At 39.9% G+C, this 27,629-nt stretch overlaps 1 protein-coding gene across 1 annotated transcript; it reads left to right on the forward strand.

Annotated features, from left to right (window-relative positions):
* The first annotated feature begins 534 nt into the window (after window positions 1-534).
* Window positions 535-19,496, forward strand: LOC117556740 (glucose-induced degradation protein 8-B homolog). Its single transcript, XM_034232236.1, has 5 exons — window positions 535-712; window positions 6,371-6,498; window positions 12,820-13,016; window positions 16,248-16,445; window positions 18,573-19,496. Exons 2-5 carry the CDS (start codon window positions 6,381-6,383, stop codon window positions 18,744-18,746), a joined length of 687 nt encoding a protein of 228 aa, XP_034088127.1. The 5' UTR covers window positions 535-712; window positions 6,371-6,380; the 3' UTR covers window positions 18,747-19,496.
* The last annotated feature ends 8,133 nt before the right edge of the window (window positions 19,497-27,629 follow it).

A 27,629-nucleotide genomic window follows, 5' to 3' on the forward strand; every position in this document is an offset into this window, starting at 1 on the left:
AAAAATTCTAAAGACATTCAGTATTCTGACTTTTTTCTCGGAATTCTGAGATTTTCACAAAATATATGTATCTTTTTAGAAAAGAGATTTGAGGGGAAAAAATCAGGGAAAAAATGTATCTGAGAAAATGTTATTTAGTTAAGTCACACATCCCAAACATTGTTCTTATATATGGCTCTCATTTCCTCCCGTGCAGCTCCGTGACGTCACTACCTTAACAACCCTGAACATATCAAGAAAGAGACTTTTTGGTCATTTTCCTCAAGGTTTTTTTTTTTTTAAGTCAGAATTCTGAGATTTTCAAAAGAGAAAAATATAGTTTTTTCCAGCCGAAATGTCTCTAACATTCCTATGTGCTGTGTGTGTAGATAATATTAATGTATGTAGCACTATTCCCAAGATAGGAGTGTTATTTAATAACAAATATACACAGTTTTATCGCAGTTCGCTGCACTGACCAAACTGTTCCTCGGCAACCGTGACGTCACTCTCTTACCAATCGCAGAGCTCGCCGGAGTGCCGCTCCTCTCGCGAGATTATCACATTAGCTTGGTTAGTTAGCTAGCCGTGAAAAAACAGATTGCCTGGTTTCCCCGGCTATATGTTTACACTTTATTCTTCTTAAAAAGGCACTAGGAGGACTCTGCGCGTTTCTGCTGGGATTGTGTTTGAATATCGCCCGTAGGAAAGGATCATCTCCGTGTGTTGTACGGTGAGTTGGGAAAACGCGATGCTAAGTCACGTTAGCATTGGAGGAAATGGTTTGTTTTGGAACCTCTTAATTATTATTTTAAAAGCCAATTTACTGCAGAAATGTCGTCTTTTTATTTCCCTATTAATGTGGTGTTTTTCTCATTATCACATGTTGATATGTGTATCTGTATTTGTCTGTAAGGCTGTTGTTAGTGCAGATACAAGCTGTGACCGAGATGTGTCGGGCTTCGTTTGTTTTGATTTTGTTTCCTCTTTCCAGCAGCATTAACATATTTATTTTATTATCTTCTGTGCTTATTTACTTCACGTCTCTTTGTGCATATACTTCTATTTAATATATTTTTCTTTCATTCTACTCTCTAATTAAGTTACTGTTACCAAATCCAGTATTTAAGTTGAATGTAATAAAGCATTTCTGATTCAGATTTGAGGTGAAAACTAAGTTCATTTACTCAAGTACTGTGCCGAGGAACACATTTTGAGATACTTTTACTTTATTTGAGGGTTTACATTTGATGCTACTTTGTAATTCTACTCCACTACAGGTCAGAGGTACATGGTGTACTTTTACTCCACTACATGTAATAATACCTTTAGTTACTTCAGATGTGGATGAATGATGTGAAATCTAATCAAGTGTTAAATCAGACTTTAGTTCCACCTGGAGTAAATCCACCAGCTACCCTGCAGTATACAAAGTACTTCAAACTAGCTGCACCTTTACCAGCTTTGAGAACACTTTCATGATCAATCATTATAAAACATATCATATATATTATTCCTGAAATGGACCAATCTGCACAACGACTACTTTTTACTGTCGCTACTTTCACTATATTTTGATGAGAATACTTTTATACTTTCACTTGAGGAACATTTTGGAATGTAGGACTTTTACTGTAACAGAGTATTCCTACACTCTGGTACTTCTACTTTTACTCAAGTACAAGATCTGAGTACTTCTACTTTTACTAAGTACACGATCTGAGTACTTTTACTTTTACTAAAGTACAGTCTGAGTACTTCTACTTTTACTCTAGTACAACATCTGAGTACTTCTACTTTTACTCAAGTACAAGATCTGAGACTTCTACTTTTACTCAAGTACAAGATCTGAGTACTTCTACTTTTACTTAAGTACAAGTTCTGAGTACTTCTACTTTTACTCAAGTACAATATCTGAGTATTTCTACTTTTACTCAAGTACATGATCTGAGTACTTCTACTTTTACTAAAGTACAAGATCTGAGTACTTCTACTTTTACTTAAGTACAATATCTGAGTACTTCTACTTTTACTAAGTACATGATCTGAGTACTTCTACTTTTACTAAAGTACATGATCTGAGTACATCTACTTTTACTAAAGTACAAGATCTGAGTACTTTTACTAAAGTAAATGATCTGAGTACTTCTACTTTCACTCAAGAACAAGATCTGAGTACTTCCACTTTCACTCAAGAACAAGATATGAGTACTTCTACTTTTACTAAAGTACATGATCTGAGTACTTCTACTTTTACTCAAGTACAAGATCTGGGTACTTCTACTTTTACTAAAGTACATGATCTGAGTACTTCTACTTTTACTAAAGTACATGATCTGAGTACTTCTACTTTTACTAAAGTACATGATCTGAGTACTTCTACTTTTACTAAAGTACATGATCTGAGTACTTCTACTTTTACTAAAGTACTAGATCTGAGTACTTCTACTTTTACTAAAGTATATGATCTGAGTACTTCTACTTTTACTAAAGTACATGATCTGAGTACTTCTACTTTTACTAAAGTACAAGATCTGAGTACTTTTACTAAAGTAAATGATCTGAGTACTTCTACTTTTACTCAAGTACAAGATCTGAGTACTTCTACTTTTACTTAAGTACAAGTTCTGAGTACTTCTACTTTTACTCAAGTACAATATCTGAGTATTTCTACTTTTACTCAAGTACATGATCTGAGTACTTCTACTTGTTTACTAAGTACATGATCTGAGTACTTCTACTTTTACTCAAGTACAAGATCTGGGTACTTCTACTTTTACTAAAGTACATGATCTGAGTACTTCTACTTTTACTAAAGTACATGATCTGAGTACTTCTACTTTTACTAAAGTACATGATCTGAGTACTTCTACTTTACTAAAGTACATGATCTGAGTACTTCTACTTTTACTAAAGTACTAGATCTGAGTACTTCTACTTTTACTAAAGTACATGATCTGAGTACTTCTACTTTTACTAAAGTACATGATCTGAGTACTTCTACTTTTACTAAAGTACATGATCGGAGTACTTCTACTTTTACTAAAGTACTAGATCTGAGTACTTCTATTTACTAAAGTACATGATCTGAGTACTTCTACTTTTACAAGTACATGATCTGAGTACTTCTACTTTTACTTAAGTACAAGTCTGAGTACTTCTACTTTTACTCAAGTACAAGATCTGAGTACTTCTACTTTTACTAAGTACACGATCTGAGTACTTCTTTTACTTTACTAAAGTACAAGATCTGAGTACTTCTACTTTTACTCTAGTACAACATCTGAGTACTTCTATTTACTCAAGTACAAGATCTGAGTACTTCTACTTTTACTCAAGTACAAGATCTGAGTACTTCTACTTTTACTAAGTACAAGTTCTGAGTACTTCTACTTTTACTCAAGTACAATATCTGAGTATTTCTACTTTTACTCAAGTACAGATCTGAGTACTTCTACTTTTACTCAAGTACAAGATCTGAGTACTTCTACTTTTACTAAGTACAATATCTGAGTACTTCTACTTTTACTAAGTACAATGATCTGAGTACTTCTACTTTTACTAAGTACATGATCTGAGTATCTACTTTTACTAAAGTACAAGATCTGAGTACTTTACTAAAGTAAATGATCTGAGTACTTCTACTTTACTCAAGTACAAGATCTGAGTACTTCCACTTTACTCAAGAACAAGATCTGAGTACTTCTACTGTAACTAAAGTACAAGATCTGAGTACTTCTACTTTTACTCAAGTACAAGATCTGAGTACTTCTACTGTAACTAAAGTACAGATCTGAGTACTTCTGCTGTAACTAAAGTACAGATCTGAGTACTTCTACTGTAACTAAAGTACATGATCTGAGTACTTCTACTTTTACAAGTACATGATCTGAGTACTTCTACTTTTACTCAAGTACAGATCTGAGTACTTCTACTTTTACTAAAGTACATGATCTGAGTACTTACTTTTACTAAAGTACTGATCTGAGTACTTCTACTTTTACTAAAGTACAAGATCTGAGTACTTTTACTAAAGTAAATGATCTGAGTACTTCTACTTTTACTCAAGTACAAGATCTGAGTACTTCTACTTTTACTAAGTACAAGATCTGAGTACTTCTACTTTTACTCAAGTACATATCTGAGTTTCTACTTTTACTCAAGTACAGATCTGAGTACTTCTACTTTTACTCAAGTACATGATCTGAGTACTTCTACTTTTACTCAAGTACAAGATCTGAGTACTTCTACTTTTACTCAAGTACATGATCTGAGTACTTCTACTTTTACTAAAGTACATGATCTGAGTACTTCTACTTTTACTAAAGTACAGGATCTGAGTACTTCTACTTTTACTAAAGTACATGATCTGAGTACTTCTACTTTTACTAAAGTACAGATCTGAGTACTTCTACTTTTACTAAAGTACAGATCTGAGTACTTCTACTTTTACTAAAGTACATGATCTGAGTACTTCTACTTTTACTAAGTACAAGTTGAGTACTTCTACTTTATTTACTAAAGTACTAAGATCTGAGTACTTCTACTTTACTAAAGTACATGATCTGAGTACTTCTACTTTTACTCAAAGTACATGATCTGAGTACTTCTACTTTTACTTAAGTACAAGTTCTGAGTACTTCTACTTTTACTCAAGTACAAGATCTGAGTACTTCTACTTTTACTCAAGTACATGATCTGAGTACTTCTACTTTTACTAAAGTACATGATTCTGAGTACTTCTACTTTTACTCAAGGTCAAGATCTGGTACTTCTACTTTTACCTAAAGTACATGATCTGAGTACTTCTTCTTTACTAAAGTACATGATCTGAGTACTTCTACTTTTACTAAAGTACATGATCTGAGTACTTCTACTTTTACTAAAGTACATGATCTGAGTACTTCTACTTTTACTAAAGTACTAGATCTGAGTACTTCTACTTTTACTAAAGTACATGATCTGAGTACTTCTACTTTACTAAGTAAATCTGAGTACTTCTACTTTTTACTAAGTACCATGATCTGAGTACTTCTACTTTACTAAAGTACAGATCTGAGTACTTCTACTTTTACTAAAGTACATGATCTGAGTACTTCTACTTTTACTAAAGTACATGATCTGAGTACTTTACTTTTACTAAAGTACATGATCTGGGTACTTTCTACTTTTACTAAAGTACATGACTGAGTACTGCTACATTGTCCTACTTTACTAAAGTACATGATCTGAGTACTTCTACTTTTACTAAAGTACATGATCTGAGTACTTCTACTTTTACTAAAGTACTGATCTGAGTACTCTACCTTTACTAAAGTACATGATCTGAGTACTTCTACTTTGACTAAAGTACATGATCTGAGTACTTCTACTTTTACTAAAGTACATGATCTGAGTACTTCTACTTTTACTAAAGTACATGATCTGAGTACTTCTACTTTAACTAAAGTACATGATCTGAGTACTTCTACTTTGACTAAAGTACATGATCTGAGTACTTCTACTTTGACTAAAGAACATCAGAGTACTTCTACTTTGACTAGAGAACATCAGAGTACTTCTACTTTGACTAGAGAACATCAGAGTACTTCTACTTTGACTAGAGAACATCAGAGTACTTCTACTTTGACTAAAGAACATCAGAGTACTTCTACTTTGACTAAAGAACATCAGAGTACTTCTACTTTAACTAGAGAACATCAGAGTACTTCTACTTTGAACTAGAGAACATCAGAGTACTTCTACTTTGACTAAAGAACATCAGAGTACTTCTACTTTGACTAAAGAACATCAGAGTACTTCTACTTTGACTAAAGAACATCAGAGTACTTCTACTTTTGACTAAAGTACATGATCTGAGTACTTCTACTTTGACTAAAGTACATGATCTGAGTACTTCTACTTTGACTAAAGTACATGATCTGAGTACTTCTTCTTTGACTAAAGTACATGATCTGAGTACTTCTACTTTTACTAAAGTACATGATCTGAGTACTTCTACTTTTACTAAAGTACATGATCTGAGTACTTCTACTTTTACTAAAGTACATGATCTGAGTACTTCTTCTTTGACTAAAGTACATGATCTGAGTACTTCTACTTTGACTAAAGAACATCAGAGTACTTCTACTTTGACTAAAGAACATCAGAGTACTTCTACTTTGACTAAAGAACATCAGAGTACTTCTACTTTGACTAAAGAACATCAGAGTACTTCTACTTTGACTAGAGAACATCAGAGTACTTCTACTTTGACTTAAAGTACATGATCTGAGTACTTCTACTTTGACTAAAGTACATGATCTGAGTACTTCTACTTTGACTAAAGTACATGATCTGAGTACTTCTACTTTGACTAAAGTACATGATCTGAGTACTTCTATCTTTCCAGGATCCTAACGATGAGTTATGCTGAAAAGCCAGAAGACATCACGAAAGAAGAGTGGATGGAAAAACTGAACAATGTTCACATACAGAGGGCGGACATGAATCGGCTCATTATGAATTACCTGGTGACAGGTGAGGATGGATATACACCATTTATTATTAAGGATTCACGTCATGTGGAATTAGGATAATCCTGATTTTATTTGTGTTATTTATTCCCCTTTTGTACCGGGGAAACAAACACATCTTTATTACACAATGAAATAACTGACCTATAATTCATTTTTTAATCAGCGTACATTTAATCTAAGATCCTACTTTTAATATCAATACATGGAAACATAGCTGCTTTAAACACCTTTTTAAGCTGCAATTCAAGAAACTGCTCAATGAGAAGACAACAAAAACATTTGAGTTAAACAGGAACCATTTGGATAATTTATTAATTGTTAAAATGCTGTTTTAAAGTTCCCCGATTCTACTGTTTCTCATCAATATATCACAGGTCTCAGATTTATACAGAGCCTGTCTCTGATTGGCTGAAACACCAAACAGATCATTGCAGCATTACCCATAATCCCCTCTGTTTCAGCCCTGTTTCCAAAGTGCTGATTCTCTGTCTGTTACTTTAGATGAAAATAAGGAGCCCCTCCCCACGCCCCCTCTGAGAGAGATTTGGTTACAAAAGAACTCAATGGAGCTCTAGGAGGGAGATTCAGGTGATAAGGGGGGGGGGGGGGTTACCTTGGTTGCTGATTGGCTAATGGTTACACAAGACAAAACATCGTTATGAATCATAAGTGTCCAAAATCTGATCAGCTCATTTTCAGACAGGTTTTTATAGAAATGGATCAAAAAGAGAGAGAATCTTGTTCTGAACTTTCAGAGTCTCTTTCCACAGAGGGGACACATGTTGATGTAGAAGAGACATGAAGAAGAGGGGACACATGTTGATATAGAAGAGACATGAAGAAGAGGGGACACATGTTTGATTGTAGAAGAGCAATGAAGAAGAGGGGACACATGTTGATGTAGAAGAGACATGAAGAAGAGGGGACACACATGTTGATGTAGAAGAAGACATTGAAGAAGAGGGGACACATGTTGATGTAGAAGAGACATGAAGAAGAGGGGACACATGTTGATGTAGAAGAGACATGGAGAAGAGGGGGACACATGTTGATGTAGAAGAGACATGAAGAAGAGAGGACACATGTTGATGTAGAAGAGACATGAAGAAGAGGGGACACATGTTGATGTAGAAGAGACATGAAGAAGAGGGGACACATGTTGATGTAGAAGAGACATGGAGAAGAGGGGACACATGTTGATGAAGAAGAGACATGATGTAGAAGAGACATGAAGAAGAGGGGACACATGTTGATGAAGAAGAGACATGAAGAAGAGGGGACACATGTTGATGTAGAAGAGACATGATGTAGAAGGGGACACATGTGATGTAGAAGAGACATGAAGAAGAGGGACACGTGTTGATGTAGAAGAGACATGAAGAAGAGGGGACACGTGTTGATGTAGAAGAGACATGGAGAAGAGGGGACACATGTTGATGTAGAAGAGACATAAAGAAGAGGGGACACGTGTTGATGTAGAAGAGACATGAAGGAGAGGGGACACGTGTTGATGTAGAAGAGACATGAAGAAGAGGAGACACATGTTGATGTAGAAGAGACATGAAGAAGAGGGGACACATGTTGATGTAGAAGAGACATGAAGAAGAGGAGACACATGCTGATGTAGAAGAGACATGAAGGAGAGGGGACACATGTTGATGTAGAAGAGACATGAAGAAGAGGAGACACATGCTGATGTAGAAGAGACATGAAGAAGAGGAGACACATGTTGATGTAGAAGAGACATGAAGAAGAGGAGACACATGCTGATGTAGAAGAGACATGAAGGAGAGGGGACACATGTTGATGTAGAAGAGACATGAAGAAGAGGGGACACGTGTTGATGTAGAAGAGACATGGAGAAGAGGGGACACATGTTGATGTAGAAGAGACATGAAGAAGAGGGGACACATGTTGATGTAGAGGAGACATGAAGAAGAGGGGACACATGTTGATGTAGAAGAGGACATGAAGGAGAGGGGACACGTGTTGATGTAGAAGAGACATGGAGAAGAGGGGACACATGTTGATGTAGAAGAGACATGAAGAAGAGGGGACACGTGTTGATGTAGAAGAGACATGAAGAAGAGGGGACACGTGTTGATGTAGAAGAGACATGGAGAAGAGGGGACACATGTTGATCTAGAAGAGACATGAAGAAGAGGGGACACGTGTTGATGTAGAAGAGACATGAAGGAGAGGGGACACGTGTTGATGTAGAAGAGACATGGAGAAGAGGGGACACATGTTGATGTAGAAGAGACATGAAGAAGAGGGGACACATGCTGATGTAGAAGAGACATGAAGGAGAGGGGACACATGTTGATGGAGAAGAGACATGAAGAAGAGGGGACACGTGTTGATGTAGAAGAGACATGAAGAAGAGGGGACACGTGTTGATGTAGAAGAGACATGAAGAAGAGGGGACACGTGTTGATGTAGAAGAGACATGGAGAAGAGGGGACACATGTTGATGTAGAAGAGACATGGAGAAGAGGGGACACATACTGATGTAGGAGAGACATGAAGAAGAGGGGACACGTGTTGATGTAGAAGAGACATGAAGAAGAGGGGACACGTGTTGATGTAGAAGAGACATGGAGAGGAGGGGACACGTGTTGATGTAGGAGAGACATGAAGAAGGGGGGGACACATGTTGATGGAGAAGAGACATGAAGAAGAGGGGACACGTGTTGATGTAGAAGAGACATGAAGAAGAGGGGACACGTGTTGATGTCGAAGAGACATGAAGAGAGGGGACACGTGTTGATGTAGAAGAGACACGAAGAAGAGGGGACAATGTGATGTAGAAGAGACACGAAGGAAGAGGGGACACATGTTAATGTAGAAGAGGACACGAAGAAGAGGGGACACATGTTGATGTAGAAGAGGACATTGTAGAAGAGACACGAAGAAGAGGGGACACTGTTGATGTAGAAGAGACACGAAGAGAGGGGGACACATGTTGATGTAGAAGAGACCGAAAGAAGAGGGGGACACATGTGATGTAGAAGAGACACGAAGAAGAGGACACATGTTGATGTAGAAGAGACACGAAAGAAGAGGGGACACATGTGATTGTAGAAGAGACATGAAGAAGAGGGGACACATGTTGATGTAGAAGAGACATGAAGAAGAGGGGACACATGTTGATGTAGAAGAGACATGAAGAAGAGGGGACACATGTTGATGTAGAGAGACATAAGAAGAGGGGGAACCAGTGATGAGAAGAGACACGTGAGAAGAGGCGGACACATGTTGATGTAGAAGAGACATGACGAAGAGGGGACACATGTTGATGTAGAGAGACACGGAGAAGAGGGGACACGTGTTTGATGTAGAAGAGACACGAAGAAGAGGGGACACATGTTGATGTAGAAGAGACACGAAGAAGAGGGGACACATGTTGATGTTAGAAGAGACACGAAGAAGAGGGGACACATGTTGATGTAGAAGAGACATGAAGAAGAGGGGACACATGTTGATGTAGAAGAGACATGAAGAAGAGGGGACACATGTTGATGTAGAAGAGACATGAAGAAGAGGGGACACATGTTGATGTAGGACAGACATGAAGAAGAGGGGACACATGTTGATGTAGCAGAGACATGAAGAAGAGGGGACACATGTTGATGTAGGACAGACATGAAGAAGTGGATTTTGCACAATAGGGGACCTTTAACTCTCAAGATGTTCAGATGTTCAGAGTTGGAGTATATTCTGGTTTTAGACTGAGAACAGCAGACTTTATAAAGACCTCACGTTGGTCTCTGACCATCCATAAATCTACAGAATAATCTGCACAACAATCAAAAATGAAAACATTAAATTGCATTTCTCAAACATTTAGAAACAAACATAGATCTTTATTTTACCTCTTGTGTTTTTTATTCAGAAGTTTCCTCTTTGCATCTCCCGTGTCCAACTGTAAATATCCAAAACAACATTTAGACATTTAGTGAAATGAATCACTGAGTTTCCTAGAGGGGGCGGGGCTACAGGTTTATCTGCGAAACAATCACCAGGATAATGACTGACTGTTGCCAGACCTAATGTCAATCATCTGCATTGTAAACATGACACAAGGTGGCGCCATATCCATGTGAGTGAATGTACTTTGAATTTACCCTCTGTCTGTGTTAAGTCAATAAAGTTGCCTTGCCTTGAATGAAATTCACGCAACTCTTAATATTAGATACTGTGTTTTTAAGTGGCGATGGAGATTATTTGTTGACCCTGCTTTAAAGGTTCCCAACCTTTATTGTGTGGTGTGTGTTGGTGTGTGTGTGTGTGTGTGTGTGTGTGATGCTGGTGTGTGTGTGTGTGTGTTGTGTGTTGTGTGATGTGTGTGTGTGTGTGTGTGTGTGTGTGTGTGTGTGTGTGTTGTGTTGTGTGTGTGTGTGTGTGTGATGTGTGTGTGTGTGTGTATGTGTGTGTGTGTGTTGTGTGGTGTGTGTGTGTGTGGGTGTGTCGTGTGTGGCTGTGTGTGTTGTGTGTGTGTGTGTGTGTGTGTGTGTGGTGTGTGTGTGTGTGTGTGTGTGTGTGTGTGTGTGTGTGTGTGTGTGTGTGTGTGTGTGTGTGTGTGTGTGTGTGGTGTGTTGTGTGTGTGTGTGGTGTGTGTGTGTATTTGTGATTTGTTTTCAGAAGACATTATGATAGTGATGTTCGTTCCGGTGCACGTCCGTCAGCATTTAGCACTACATCGAGATTAAGATTAAACTAATTTATTTTGGGAACACCCGCATATAGATGTGTGTAAATTACTGTTCATGGTCATTTGAAAACAAATGCCGGTGTCGGACAGACACAAACACACCGAACACACAGAGCTGAGCTGAGCACACACACACACACACACACACACACACACATCATGCGCCTTGGTGACTGGACATCTCCTTCATAAAACTAATAAAAGGGGGAGTAATCGGGCAGTTCGATGTGTGTAGAGGTGTGTGTGGTTAACACGTAGCAGCCTGCAGTCACTCTTAAGCTGTTCAGCAGATACCGAGAGAGTCCCGGACATGAATTCATAGATCAAGGCAGACTGGTTTCACTCTCCTGTTTTGCCAATCCGGTGCTTAAACACATAGCTCTACACCCCTGGCCGACATGTCCTTAAAATGAAGTCAGAGTTTGAAATATATCTCAAATAATGTATGCACTGCCATTTCCCCACATAAACACAACAGTCTGCAATGAAACGGTTGTCTCCTGTGCGCTCCTCTTACTACTTGGCGCACCGGTAACTTTCTCGTGCGCACAAGAGGCTGAGACCCTGAGCCGCCGAATCCCTCGGAACATCATAAAAGCCATTTTCAACGGTTTTCTGGTGAAAGATTAACTATGGCTACTGGAGGAAGTAATATGACTGGTAGGCCTATAGGTGCGAACATTAAACACTTTTGAAAATATATTTTTATATATTTATAATTCTGCAAATATTACGATAAACTCACAGCTATTTCGCGGCCCGGCAGTAACACTTCCGCGGCCCGATACCGGTCCGCGGACAGGGGGTTGGGAACCCCTGCTTTAAAGGATATGTTGCCTTTACAAATGGTGCTCTTTATCACTGCCTGGCTTTTGGTTGAAGTGCATCCAAGTGCTGCTACGTTTTCACGTTTGGCTCATTTTCCATCTGAAAAACACGTGGTCTACCTGTCCTGTACCTCTTGTTATGACTTCTCTCTCTCGCGTATTCCGTTAAGACCTAAGACCCACCCCATCTCACTCCTCCTGCTGAAACCTACCAGTCAGAGTAGGAACGGGTCTTCACAGAAAACAAAATCAAGCTTTTTAAAAGGCGAGTGGATTTTGGCAGGCAGTGAGTGCGGACCAACGATTGAACGATAACAAGAACAGCTCTCACCAAGTACGACTCGGTTCCCCTCGTTCGTACCAAAGAGCCGTTCAAAAGAATCGGCTCGTTCGCGACCGACACATGACTAACAGTAAATACCTCATGTCCTGATGGCTTTCAGAACACGTTACAAGTCTGAAATCAGATGATGAATCCATGCTTTCCTGTTAAAACTGCCTATAATATCAACTTCATTGTCAATCTTTCAGTTTGTGTGTACAGAGAGATCGAAATACCATTTCCCACAATCCCGAATACAAAAACAAATATGTATATACCTGTATACAATCAAAGACACATTCATAAATGCACACATTAAGACCTAAATAAAAGCACAACAATCAATGTATACAAAATAACAGTCACTTAATTATCTTTGAGAATGTACATTAGTGCGAGACTGTCCATAGCAGCGAAAATAAATAAATATCTTTGCCTCTGCCTGTCTCTGCTCTACAGAAGGGTTCAAAGAAGCGGCGGAGAAGTTTCGTATGGAGTCTGGCATCGAGCCGAGTGTGGACCTGGACTCTCTGGATGAGCGGATAAAGATCAGAGAGATGATCCTGAAGGGACAGATCCAGGAAGCCATCGCCCTCATCAACAGCCTGCACCCCGAGCTGCTGGACACCAACCGCTACCTCTACTTCCACCTGCAGGTACAGGGCCCTTTGAAATGATATATTAACTTATAAAGTGCTTTTCAGACAGACATTAAAGGGGACCTATCATGCAAAATGCACTTTATACATCAACATGTGTCCCCGGTGTGTCAGGGAACTCACGCAGCGTCATAAAATAAACCCCTCTCTCTTTTCCTCCGTACCCAAATCTCTAAAAACGGGGGAACAACGGAGCTGATCCAGATTTGCGTTCGATATGACGTAATATCTGAAGTGTGGACCCACGGCCCAATCAGAAACGTTGCTATCAGAAACAATGCCCGACTGTTTTGGACGTAATATGGCCGGTGTTACATTAGCATCGCTAACACTCAGAGCTAACCTGTACTGGAGAGCATGTGTGTGTGAAGAAGCAGGAAGTAAAAAGGAACTCACCTTGTGGTATAACCGGCAAGAGAGAAAGCCTTTGAGCTCCAAACTGTTTCAGAGATAATCCTTGATGTGGTTTGGAACATGATGGCGTTTAATCACGGCAGCATTTAGCGGAGTATCTGCCGGGTAATTCTGAGCAGGCATTAGCTCCGCCTCCTTTTTTTTTCAAGCTAAGGACCCGGAATCAGCACTTTAGTAACAGGGCTGAAATAGAGGGATATGAGGGATTTCTAAAATGCATGATCTGTTTGGTGTTTTGAGCAAAACACATCATAGACATGTTTCTGAGACCTATAATATATGCCTAAGAGACCTTTAAGCCAGATATTTCAAAAAGTCATTAAACAAACGGTTAAAACCATGATCAGTACAGATAACACTGAAATCCGTAAAAAGCATGTCAAGTATTTATCACTTCATAATGAAGTGAACCAACCCAGATCAACTTAACGCATGAATTACTGTTTCTACTTTTGTAAAAAGATAAGAATTGCATTATCAGTCAGTAATACTGAAGATGTGAGCCTGAGGCAGACTCTAGATATAAACCAGAACACATTTCTGAACAGCAGTGACATCAACATGTGTCCCCTCTTCTTCATGTCTCTTCTACATCAACATGTGTCCCCTCTTCTTCATGTCTCTTCTACATCAACATGTGTCCCCTCTTCTTCATGTCTCTTCTACATCAACAGTGTCCCCTCTTCTTCATGTCTCTCTACATCAACATGTGTCCCCTCTTCTTCATGTCTCTTCTACATCAACATGTGTCCCTCTTCTTCATGTCTCTTCTACATCAACATGTGTCCCCTCTTCTTCATGTCTCTTCTTCATCAACATGTGTCCCCTCTTCTTCATGTCTCTTCTTCATCAACATGTGTCCCCTCTTCTTCATGTCTCTTCTTACATCAACATGTGTCCCCTCTTCTTCATGTCTCTTCTACATCAACATGTGTCCCCTCTTCTTCATGTCTCTTCTACATCAACATGTGTCCCCTCTTCTTCATGTCTCTTCTACATCAACATGTGTCCCCTCTTCTTCATGTCTCTTCTACATCAACATGTGTCCCCTCTTCTTCATGTCTCTTCTACATCACCATGTGTCCCCTCTTCTTCATGTCTCTTCTACATCAACATGTGTCCCCTCTTCTCCATGTCTCTTCTAAATCAACATGTGTCCCCTCTTCTTCATGTCTCTTCTCCATCAACATGTGTCCCCTCTTCTTCATGTCTCTTCTACATCAACATGTGTCCCCTCTTCTCCATGTCTCTTCTAAATCAACATGTGTCCCCTCTTCTTCATGTCTCTTCTACATCAACATGTGTCCCCTCTTCTTCATGTCTCTTCTACATCAACATGTGTCCCCTCTTCTTCATGTCTCTTCTACATCAACATGTGTCCCCTCTTCTCCATGTCTCTTCTACATCAACATGTGTCCCCTCTTCTTCATGTCTCTTCTACATCAACATGTGTCCCCTCTTCTCCATGTCTCTTCTACATCAACATGTGTCCCCTCTTCTTCATGTCTCTTCTACATGAACATGTGTCCCCTCTTCTCCATGTCTCTTCTACATCAACATGTGTCCCCTCTTCTTCATGTCTCTCCTACATCAACATGTGTCCCCTCTTCTCCATGTCTCTTCTACATCAACATGTGTCCCCTCTTCTTCATGTCTCTTCTACATGAACATGTGTCCCCTCTTCTCCATGTCTCTTCTACATGAACATGTGTCCCCTCTTCTTCATGTCTCTTCTACATCAACATGTGTCCCCTCTTCTCCATGTCTCTTCTACATCAACATGTGTCCCCTCTTCTTCATGTCTCTTCTACATCAACATGTGTCCCCTCTTCTTCATGTCTCTTCTACATCACATGTGTCCCCTCTTCTTCATGTCTCTTCTACATCAACATGTGTCCCCTCTTCTTCATGTCTCTTCTACATCAACATGTGTCCCCTCTTCTTCATGTCTCTTCTACATCAACATGTGTCCCCTCTTCTTCATGTCTCTTCTACATCAACATGTGTCCCCTCTTCTTCATGTCTCTTCTACATCAACATGTGTCCCCTCTTCTTCATGTCTCTTCTTCATCAACATGTGTCCCCTCTTCTTCATGTCTCTTCTACATCAACATGTGTCCCCTCTGCTTCATGTCTCTTCTTCATCAACATGTGTCCCCTCTGCTTCATGTCTCTTCTACATCAACATGTGTCCCCTCTTCTTCATGTCTCTTCTACATCAACATGTGTCCCCTCTGTGGAAAGAGACTCTGAAAGTTTCAGGAACAAAGATTCTCTCTCTTTTTGATCCATTTCTATAAAAACCTGTCTGAAAATGAGCTGATCAGATTTTGGCCACTTTATGATGTCATAATGATGTTTTGTCTTGTTGGTTGTGTAACCATTAGCCAATCAGCAACCAAGGTAACCCCCGCTATCACCTGAATCTCCTCCTAGAGCTCCATTGAGTTATTTGAATGGACCAAATCTCTCTCAGAGGGGCGTGGGGAGGGGCTCCTTATTTTCATCTAAAGTAACAGACAGAGAATCAGCACTTTGGAAACAGGGCTGAAACAGAGGGGGTTATGGGTAATGCTGCAATGATCTGTTTGGTGTTTCAGCCAATCAGAGACCGGCTCTGGATATATCTGAGACCTGTGATATATTGATGAAGAAGAGGATAACAGGCGACCTTTAAGTCAGTATTGAAGTTTAGAAAGAGCTGTTTAAAACATGTGGATTAAAGTGTGTCCTGGTATGTCATTAAATATGGAAGTGTTGTGATACTAGATAAACATGTAATTGACGCCCCGCTTGCTGTCCGTTCCCCCGCAGCAGCAGCATCTGATCGAGCTGATCCGTCTGAGGGAGACGGAGTCGGCGCTGGAGTTCGCTCAGACTCAGCTGGCGGAGCAGGGCGAGGAGAGCAGGGAGTGTCTGACGGAGATGGAGAGGACGTTAGCGCTGCTCGCCTTCGACAACCCCGAGGAGTCGCCCTTCGGAGACCTGCTCAACATGATGCAGCGGCAAAAGGTGCGCAGGTTTACCCTGGTTTACCCCTCACCAGAGGTTTACCCCTCACCAGAGGTTTACCCCTCACCAGAGGTTTACCCCTCACCAGAGGTTTACCCCTCACCAGATTCTCACATTCCTCGACCCCTAGTCTTCCTGTGAAATTATAGTTCTTTTGACACTTCTTATATCCTTTCATTCCACGTTGCATCCCCAGACGACACGTGTTCCTGTTGTCCTGCTACCTGAACCCATCTTTGGCCTTTAAACCACTTCTCTTTTCAATTCACAGAATTAGGATATTTGAACCTGTTTTTAGACTTCCCTCGTGAATCTTTCAGAATCGGGTTTATTGCCAGGTAGCTTCACACATACGAGGAATTTGACTTGATGTCGTGGTGCATACATACAATATAAAACAAGAAATCTAAATCTAAAACAAGAAATATTTAAGGACACTGTTATAGAATATAGTTAAATGGCAATAAAATACAGCAGTCATTTACCGTGAAATAGAATGCAGTGAATGATAGAATATGAAATATGTGCAGTAAGCAGTATTTGAACATTGCGTGCATTAATGTAATGCTTATACGTTGTGTCAGTGGGGGGGCCGGGCCTTGTTTAAGACCCCGGCCACACGAGGACGAAAACGGCTAAACGCATAGGATTAACGCAAACGCAATCGCAAACAAGCTTCCGTCTACACGCAATAGTTATCCGGATAGTGTCTGTCCACACGAGACCGCTCCGTTTAGCTCCAACCGCTGGAGAAGCTGCAGTACATATGCAGGAGCCTGTACGTGGCGCTGTAACTTCCTCCACAAAAGCAGCGAAGAAGCATGGTTGTCATGGTTGCCCTTCTGTTTATTCTCCGCGGTGGGGGCCGAGGGAACCGGGCAGAGTTTTTCGCCAGTCAACGTGTATTAAAGTTTAAATCTTCCGACAAAATTATAAAAGTGCCGGTCAAAGGTCTTCTTTGTTATTTATTGAGCTTTAAAACAAATGAATAACGACTCTATATAATATAATAATATAAATACACGGAGCCTCTCTTTTTCCTCCCTCTCTTCGGACAGCGCCAGTGTCTGTTTCATGCAGCAGCTGATCCAGTAATGAGTGACCCGGCCGACAGTAAAAATAAACATATTTATAACTAGTTTAGGTAATGGTGTCTCCGTCCTGTCAGATTAGACTTCTCTCGCGTTTATGTCCATATCGAGAGAAAGATAAATAATCTGAATTCAGTGTGCAGTTTACTTTGACGCGGGGGTGAGCAGCAGAGGTGGGGAGAGGCGGGGCTATTGCGCAATCATTATCAGAAAATGATCGCTGAAGCTGCAGTACATATCCACAAAAGCAGCGAGTAAGATCCCCCCCGGATGTGTAAGTCTGCTGTAGATGTTGCACAAAGAACTGTAGCATGGTCAGTAGCGTCCGGAGCACGATAGCAACTCTGCGATCCGCCATTGTTGTTGTTGTTGGTGGCGAAACACATCAGCAATGGCGCGGGGTACGCGGAGGTGAGCAGCAGAGGTGGGGAGAGGCGGGGCTATTGCGCAATCATTATCAGAAAATGATCGTATAGGGCGCACACACGGAGCTGTTTGACCCCCCAGAGCGTTGCGTATGCCGTTCTATCCACCTTGGGACCCGTTATCGTTTCCTCAGTCGTTTAGTGCCGTATGCGGTCGTCCTCGTGTGGCCGAATGGTCTATATGACACTAAACAGTAACGCAAACGGCCGTTTTCGTCCTCGTGTGGCCGGGGCATAAGAGGAGGGGAAGAAACTGTTCAGGTGGCGAGAGGTTCTGGTCCTGATGGTCCTCCTGCCAGAGGGGAGGGGGGTGAACAGTTTGTGTCCAGGGTGGGAGGGGTCGGCCACTGTCTTCCCGCCTCAGGGTCCTGGAGGCGGGAAGACAGTGGAGGGATGGCAGATTGCAGCCTTCTCTCTTTGGCCTTAAAGCAACACGTAGTGACCGTCCCCCTTTGGCCTCAAAGCACCACGTAGTGACCCTCCCCCTTTGGCCTCAAAGCACCACGTAGTGACCCTCCCCCTTTGGCCTCAAAGCACCACGTAGTGACCCTCCCCCTTTGGCCTCAAAGCACCACGTAGTGACCCTCCCCCTGTCTCTGTGTGATGTTCAGGTGTGGAGCGAGGTGAACCAGGCGGTGCTGGACTACGAGAACAGAGAGTCGACTCCCAAACTGGCGAAGCTGCTGAAGCTGCTGCTGTGGGCCCAGAACGAGCTGGACCAGAAGAAGGTCAAATACCCCAAAATGACGGACCTGAGCACGGGAACCATCGAGGACCCCAAGTGAACCGCCCCACCCTCTATCCCCCCCCCCCCCCACTTAATTTATGACCAGGCAGTGACTGTGTGACAGCCAGGTTTGTGTATAAACAGATGCTAACTTCACGTTTCATTCATGGGAGGTAAAACTGTAAATTGCTGTATTTACAAAATATAAATGTAGTTTACTGATCCTGGATTTTTGGTTAAATCTCGGAGACGACAATTCAAATAAAGCCTAAGCTAGGAGTATTATTTATTTTGACCCTGAGACTTTATCTTACCAGAGAGCAAGGTGGTAACAGAGGGGAGGAAAATAACGATCACTGCTTCAAATCAGAGTTTAACATTTGAAATTTCATACAAAAAATGTGAGTATTTTTCAATGAAAAGGAAGGAGACACTTTATTAAATGTAACATAGTTTTAATTAATATAGTATTTTATGGTTTCTTGTCTGAAAACTCGTTTCTTTTTGGTACGTAATATAAAAACAAGACATTTTGAGAACATGCCGTCCATTTTTGAAGCCGTCAGTATTTTCTCATGCATGGAAATGTTTTTTCAACGGGGAAAAGTCTGTTGTTGTGCTTGTTTATTTTTTGTTTACTTGCTGCTTGTTGTCCATCCTTAATTTATTTTAAGGTTGTATTGTCTTTATAGATATATTGGCTTTGACAAATACTGAAACCCAGAGAGCTCACGTCCCTTTTATTATTCCACATTTTTAAAGCGCAGATTTGCAAATATTAAAATAAACAAAACTTTTGTGAACCATACCAAATGTTTTTCTCCATTTTCTGGGTGGCTTGTTTGAGGGAAAATCCCCTGTTTATAAAAGAGTACTCCTGGAACTGTTGGAAAAATCTCACTGGCTTGAGCTTCAGTCTCAGGATGTATTTCTGATCCAGAATGGAAGTAGTCACAACAAAAAGAGAATTTGTTGGTATTTTTCCCAAAATCCTGACTTTTTCCTCAAAGATCTGACTTTTTTTTCTCAAAATTCTGACTTTTTCTTGAAACATTTCAAAATTCTGACTTTTTCACAAAAATATGACTTTTCCTCAAATCTGAATTTTTCTCAAAAATCGGAAAAATTCTGACTTTTTTCTAAAAATAAATAAAAATTCTGAATTTTTTTCTCATCTAACAATTCTGACTTTTTCACAACAATCTAAAAATTCTGACTTTTTCACAAAAATATTGAGCTTCAGTCTCAGGATCCATGTATTTCGAATCCTCTCCAGAATGGAAGTATAGTCACAACAAAAAAAGAGAATTTGTTGTTCTCAAAATCCTGACTTCTTCCTCAAAGATCTGACTTTTTTCTCAAAATTCTGACTACCTCAAAAATAAAAAAATAATTCTGACTTTTTCTCAAAAATCTGACTTTCTGAATACTTAACATTTTTAATAATTACTCGTCACCATCTTGAACTTCAATCTCAGGATCCATGTGTCTGTGATCCTCTCCAGAATGGAAGGAGTCATCACATACAGAGCATCAACTAGTTCCTGAACAGTGTCCTTCACATGCTGATATCCAAGAGAGGGAGTTACACAGTCACAAGATGGAGGAATAGAAAGCAGTATTCAATGTTTACTTCAGATTAGCTCCACGTCAGAAATGAGCATGCTTGATGTCTATCTCCATAGAGGCTGAATCATCATGTTAATCACAGAGCTATCATCTGCCTCAAACAGTCCTGATGCTCTTCTAGGTAATCACACATCCTGTCATGTTCACAGCTACAGTTGGGATACCTTTGTTATCATGTTGGAAGAGTGCATTCAGTGTTTTCCAAACAGTTATTTTAGGTATTTACTTGACTATTCCCAATTTCTGCTACTCACTCACTGGCCACTTTATTAGGAACACCTGTTCAACTGCTCGTTAAAGCAATTATCTTATCAGCCAATCACATGGCAGCAACTCAATGCATTTAGGCATGTAGACGACCTGGTGAAGTTCAGACAGAGCATCAGAACGGAGAAGAAAGGTGTTTAAGAAACTTTGAACATGGCATCAATCAGAGTTTATTTATGAAGCCAAATATCTCACATTTGACATTTGTCCGTGGACTTTACAGTTTGTACAGAATATGAATGTGACCCCCTGTGCTTGGACCCTCACATCGGACAAGAAACCCCCGGTTAATGGAAGAAATGAAGACACTTGGGGGAGAGCAACCGAGGAGGATCCCTCTCCCAGGACAGACAGACGTGCAATAGATGCCGTGTGTAAATGAAAAAGATAATACAATGACCCCATAGTCACCTATTATGCAAACCCCTCCCCCTTGGATCTCTGTCCAAAATAAAACATCCGAACAGCAAACCCTGTCCTTTTCAAGGGAAATATGCAAATGTTATACAAGCTGCCTTTCCTACTTCATATTGATGCCCAGTTTCTATCCCTTTTTATTTTGAAGGCATACATTTTACAGTATTTGAACACAGTAGTAAAATAACTTGTACTCCAAAAGGCAAGTGGTTTCAAGTACTTTATAGAAACCTCATGACAGCTTGAAATAGGTTTGGTGAGGTGCTGCAAGTGTTTTGATCTCTCTCCAAAATAAATACTCTCTTTACATAACATCTAATTAAGCTGACGCAAAAACCATGAAGATTCAAACTCAGCAGATCTTTCTGGTATCAGTACTTTACTCCACTACTTATTTTTCTGACGACTTTCTACTTCTTACATTTTGAACACAAATACCCGGGGCCCATTCCAATAGTCCATTTAGCTTAGGAACCTTCCTAACGGAGTGAAATGACCCGGAAGTCCCTCACTGGCAGCCATGATAAGTGCCGTTCCAATTCTCCAAATGAAAGGAAAGGAGGTTTCAAACTTCCTTTATAACCTCCTTTAGCTTAGGAACCACTGGACCTCCCTAACCGAAAGGAGAGGAGAAATGCTGCCCCACAATGCATTGCGGCCGCAGCATTTGCCGTCACTCAACAGTCGGCCGTTCCCGGAAACAAACGATTATGACGGAGAAATGATATCATGAAAGTTACGGTGCTTATTAAGCATTTTAAAACGTATGTGGTAAGTTGTAGTGATGGCAAAATGAAGCTTTGAATGAAGCGTCGAACCACTTGGACAATTGTGTCGGAAATAGGTTCATTTCTCGAAGCTTCAGTTACAGCGACCGCTCCTGGCGAAGTGCAAGGCTGCAGTGGGTTTAACGTATCATTGCCTTGAAAAATATTCGACACACACACACACACACACACACACACACACACACACACACACACACACACACACACACACACACACACACACACACACACACACACACACTGAATATCATGTTCTATTTGCAATTAAGGATTGATAATTGTGTGTATTGGGTTATTGAGAAGAGACTAGAGAGTGCTAGACATGTTTTTGGGTGGAGAGGGCCTTTTTATCAGTTATTAAAGTTGAAAAGCAATGATTAAAATACGTCCATTCCGGGATTTGAACCAGCTGCGCGGAAGACATCACCGCATTCGGGCCGCCGGCTGTACCCACTGGGCTATCTATTGCTTGAAATATTGAACTGTTTTTATATTACTGATAATTGTCTTTTTGTTCACAACTTCTCCACATTTCGAAGTGTTTCCCGAGCCAGAACGACCTATCTTACTTCCTGGCTTGCTCTATAATGATATCAAATGCAATACCAACAACAACTCAACAGCAACAACGCAAACCACGACAACAACCCACACATTGTGCATTGTTTAGAGCGGTCATAAAGTGTTGAAGCACTCAAGTTTGAAACTGTTTCAACCTGTCACCTGTCAGAATCGAGACGAGGCAGTGCATTGAATCGCGTGAATGGACCGTGAACCAGTCAAGTGATTCATTCAGGAAATGAAGCAGTTTCTGCTTCGGACGTCACATGTCACGTGATTTGAAGCAGTTGCTGCTTCGGACGTCATATATCACGTGATTTGAAGCAGTTGCTGCTTCGGACGTCATATGTCACGTGATTTGAAGCAAGCTTCGAAGCACTGCTTCTATGGAATAGGAAGTCCAGGGTTGAAGCTCCGTTCGAAGCTTCAGTGTCAAACTGCCATCACTAGTAAGTTGCCAAAGTGCTTTGTTTTGAACGTTCATCAGTATTATAATCAAAAAGAGAAATATGAACGTTAGTTTTTACTGAAATGATCAAATAAAGTCAACATTTCACAGTCTTTACTGAGCTGTGTGGAGTTTGTTCAACTTTTAAAAGATGTGTGAATGGTGATATACACAGTGATAGATGTTAAGGACTAACGTTTATAATAAATACATCTGTATTTATTTTTAAGATCTTTTCATAGTTCATACAGTCATACGTATTGGGATCATTTGTATTAATGTGGAACGGAGGGAGAGGGTGACGAGCATAAGTTTCACTTTCCTTTTTTATTTCAATTCCAACTTTGGTCATGAAGAATATGTTTCTCTGTTGTCCACGTTCATAAAGCATAAAGCAACAGCATCAGAGCACGGTGCAGAGTCTCTCGATGAGTCCCTCGTTCTTATTGAACATCCATGTTGTAGTCCGCTGTATAGAAAACTGCAGTTTCCATAGTTTCCCCACAGCAGCAGACGCACACAATGACGTCCGCTGGCGCATCATAAACACGTCGGATAGTGAAAGTGCATTCGGATTCTCTAAAGTACCGCAGTCTATTCTCCTAAATCCTTTTGAATTCTCCTATCCACTATCCCTTAACCCCGTGACGTTTCACTCAGAGGTCAAGGGATAGGAGATAGGGTTAGAATTTAGGAGCTAATTTTTGGATTATCGGAACGCAACCCCGTACTTTCTACTTCTCACATGTTGAACACAAATACCTGTACTTTCTACTTCTCACATGTTGAACACAAATACCTGTACTTTCTACTTCTCACATGTTGAACACAAATACCTGTACTTTCTACTTCTTACACGTTGAACACAAATACCTGTACTTTCTACTTCTTACATGTTGAACTCAAATACCTGTACTTTCTACTTCTTACATGTTGAACTCAAATACCTGTGCTTTCTACTTCTTACACGTTGAACACAAATACCTGTACTTTCTACTTCTTACATGTTGAACCCAAATACCTGTGCTTTCTACTTCTTACATGTTGAACTCAAATACCTGTACTTTCTACTTCTTACATGTTGAACTCAAATACCTGTACTTTCCACTTCTTACATTTTGAACACAAATACCTGTACTTTCTACTTCTTACATGTTGAACTCAAATACCTGTACTTTCTACTTCTTACATGTTGAACCCAAATACCTGTACTTTCTACTTCTCACATTTTGAACCCAAATACCTGTACTTTCTACTTCTTACACGTTGAACACAAATACCTGTACTTTCTACTTCTCACATGTTGAACCCAAATACCTGTACTTTCTACTTCTTACATGTTGAACCCAAATACCTGTACTTTCTACTTCTTACATGTTGAACTCAAATACCTGTACTTTCTACTTCTCACATTTTGAACCCAAATACCTGTACTTTCTACTTCTCACATGTTGAACTCAAATACTTGTACTTTCTACTTCTTACATGTTGAACACAAATACCTGTACTTTCTACTTCTCACATGTTGAACACAAATACCTGTACTTTCTACTTCTCACATGTTGAACACAAATACCTGTACTTTCTACTTCTTACAAGTTGAACACAAATACCTGTACTTTCTACTTCTTACATGTTGAACACAAATACCTGTACTTTCTACTTCTCACATGTTGAACTCAAATACCTGTACTTTCTACTTCTTACATGTTGAACACAAATACCTGTACTTTCTACTTCTTACATGTTGAACACAAATACCTGTACTTTCTACTTCTTACATGTTGAACCCAAATACCTGTACTTTCTACTTCTCACATGTTGAACACAAATACCTGTACTTTCTACTTCTTACATGTTGAACACAAATACCTGTACTTCTACTTCTTACATGTTGAACACAAATACCTGTACTTTCTACTTCTTACATGTTGAACACAAATACCTGTACTTTCTACTTCTTACATGTTGAACCCAAATACCTGTACTTTCTACTTCTCACATGCTGAACACAAATACCTGTACTTTCTACTTCTTACATGTTGAACACAAATACCTGTACTTTCTACTTCTTACATGTTGAACTCAAATACCTGTACTTTCTACTTCTTACATGCTGAACACAAATACCTGTACTTTCTACTTCTTACATGTTGAACTCAAATACCTGTACTTTCTACTTCTTACATGTTGAACACAAATACCTGTACTTTCTACTTCTTACATGTTGAACCCAAATACCTGTACTTTCTACTTCTCACATGCTGAACACAAATACCTGTACTTTCTACTTCTTACATGTTGAACACAAATACCTGTACTTTCTACTTCTTACATGTTGAACTCAAATACCTGTACTTTCTACTTCTCACATGTTGAACTCAAATACCTGTACTTTCTACTTCTCACATGCTGAACACAAATACCTGTACTTTCTACTTCTTACATGTTGAACACAAATACCTGTACTTTCTACTTCTTACATGTTGAACTCAAATACCTGTACTTTCTACTTCTTACATGTTGAACCCAAATACCTGTACTTTATACTTCTTACATGTTGTACCCAAATACCTGTACTTTCTACTTCTTACATGTTGAACTCAAATACCTGTACTTTCTACTTCTTACATGTTGAACTCAAATACCTGTACTTTCTACTTCTTACATGTTGAACCCAAATACCTGTACTTTCTACTTCTGACATTTTGAACCCAAATACCTGTACTTTCTACTTCTCACATGTTGAACACAAATACCTGTACTTTCTACTTCTTACATGTTGAACTCAAATACCTGTACTTTCTACTTCTTACATGTTGAACTCAAATACCTGTACTTTCTACTTCTTACATGTTGAACCCAAATACCTGTACTTTCTACTTCTTACATGTTGAACTCAAATACCTGTACTTTCTACTTCTTACATGTTGAACTCAAATACCTGTACTTTCTACTTCTCACATGTTGAACACAAATACCTGTACTTTCTACTTCTTACATGTTGAACTCAAATACCTGTACTTTCTACTTCTTACATGTTGAACACAAATACCTGTACTTTCTACTTCTTACATGTTGAACTCAAATACCTGTACTTTCTACTTCTTACATGTTGAACTCAAATACCTGTACTTTCTACTTCTTACATGTTGAACACAAATACCTGTACTTTCTACTTCTTACATGTTGAACTCAAATACCTGTACTTTCTACTTCTCACATGCTGAACACAAATACCTGTACTTTCTACTTCTCACATGCTGAACACAAATACCTGTACTTTCTACTTCTCACATGTTGAACCCAAATACCTGTCAGGGTTTCCCACACATAGACTATACTTGGGCGGGCCGCCCAGGTATATTAACGACCGCCCAAGTATATTTCGCGACCCATTTAGTTTTTTTGTTTTTTTTATATATATTTTTTTTTATTCGTCCGTGACCACGACGCCATCTGCGATCGATTAACTTGTAGACAATGATCCCTCGCTCCCTTGCTCTGATCTCGCCTCCTTCTGGCCTGTTAAGTGGCCTGCCTCACACAGGGTGACTGGCTGTCCACATGATGTGGCCTGCCGACATGGCCACTGTCATACAGATCATAAATCAAAGCCCTTGATTGGTCTCTGTGTGTCATTCAAGCTCGGGATAACCTCAGCTCAGGTGAGGTAAAGGACTCTCTGAGTGTTTAGATAGTTAACTTAGTCTAAGTTCTCAGTGGGTCTCAAACTGTGTGGTCACCATTTATGTAAACACATATTTCCATTTGAGAGGGTAGTGATTGGTCTAATGGATAGTGAGGTGGGCTGAAGATCGGAAGGCTGTGAGTTCAAATCCCGCCAGGAACACCACCACTAGTGTGCCCTTGAGTAAGGCACTTAGCCTTTAGTTACTCCAGGGAGAATGTCCCTGTAATCGGTCATTATAAGTCGCTTTGGATAAAAGCGTCAGCTAAATGAAATGTAATGTGATTAGTAAAATATGCATGAATAAATAAATAAAAAGTTAACTAGGTGAAAAAAGGTAAGATACACTTTTAAAACGTGTTGAGAGAAAACTAGTCTTTGCTGCTGCCTCAAAGAGGAGCAGGGGGAGAGGATGGTGAGGGGGGAGAGGAGGGAGACAGGAGAGGCTGATTCAGGAGCACAGACACACTCACAACTATAAATGAACCAAAACTAAATTAATAAACAAGTTTCAGTGTTTTTTTCATATTGGAAATGGGATGTTATTGGTTATGGCCTTGATTTTATGATTATTGAAATGTATACAGTTCTGTTAAATATAGGTGTTTCCATAGATCTAGTCTCTTTATTTTCCCCTCAAAATGCACCAGATTGATGCATTTAACTCCAAAATAAAAAATAAAATCTTACCGGGGGGGCATGCCCCTGGACCCCCCTAGAGGATTTGAGGTCGACCCCCACTAAAAATCACATGGATAGGTTCCTAAATACATTAATAAATACATTTATTTTTTAAAATAGTAACCCATTTCCATATGTTCATGTGTGGGTAGTAGATTTAAACTATAGGGCTATCATTATGGACCCTGCCTGTACCTGGACCTGTTCGCTCTGCCATCGCGTGAAGGGTCTGCTAACAAGCGACCAACAGAAAGGTTAATGTTGTTGCACGTCACCTCAACCCCCCCCCCCCCGCTACCACCACCCCCCAAAGTATATTTCAGATCTGTGGGAAACACTGGCAGTTAATGGACCAGCACCAGAGGCATTCCCATACACACAGGCGTTGGATCTGTTCTTCATGAAATCCCAGAAGGATGAAGTGCTCTGACAAACAGTGCCATCTTTGCGCAAAATGAT

The sequence above is a fragment of the Gymnodraco acuticeps genome, unplaced genomic scaffold (genome assembly GCF_902827175.1).
Source record: "Gymnodraco acuticeps unplaced genomic scaffold, fGymAcu1.1, whole genome shotgun sequence".
Lineage (NCBI taxonomy): Eukaryota > Metazoa > Chordata > Actinopteri > Perciformes > Bathydraconidae > Gymnodraco > Gymnodraco acuticeps.

Coding starts and splice junctions, on each gene's coding strand:
- LOC117556740 (XM_034232236.1), top strand. CDS start 6,381: ATGAGTTATGCTGAAAAGCCAGAAGACATCACGAAAGAAGAGTGGATG. Junction 6,499..12,819: donor TATGAATTACCTGGTGACAG/GTGAGGATGGAT, acceptor TCTGCTCTACAG/AAGGGTTCAAAGAAGCGGCG. Junction 13,017..16,247: donor ACCTCTACTTCCACCTGCAG/GTACAGGGCCCT, acceptor GTTCCCCCGCAG/CAGCAGCATCTGATCGAGCT.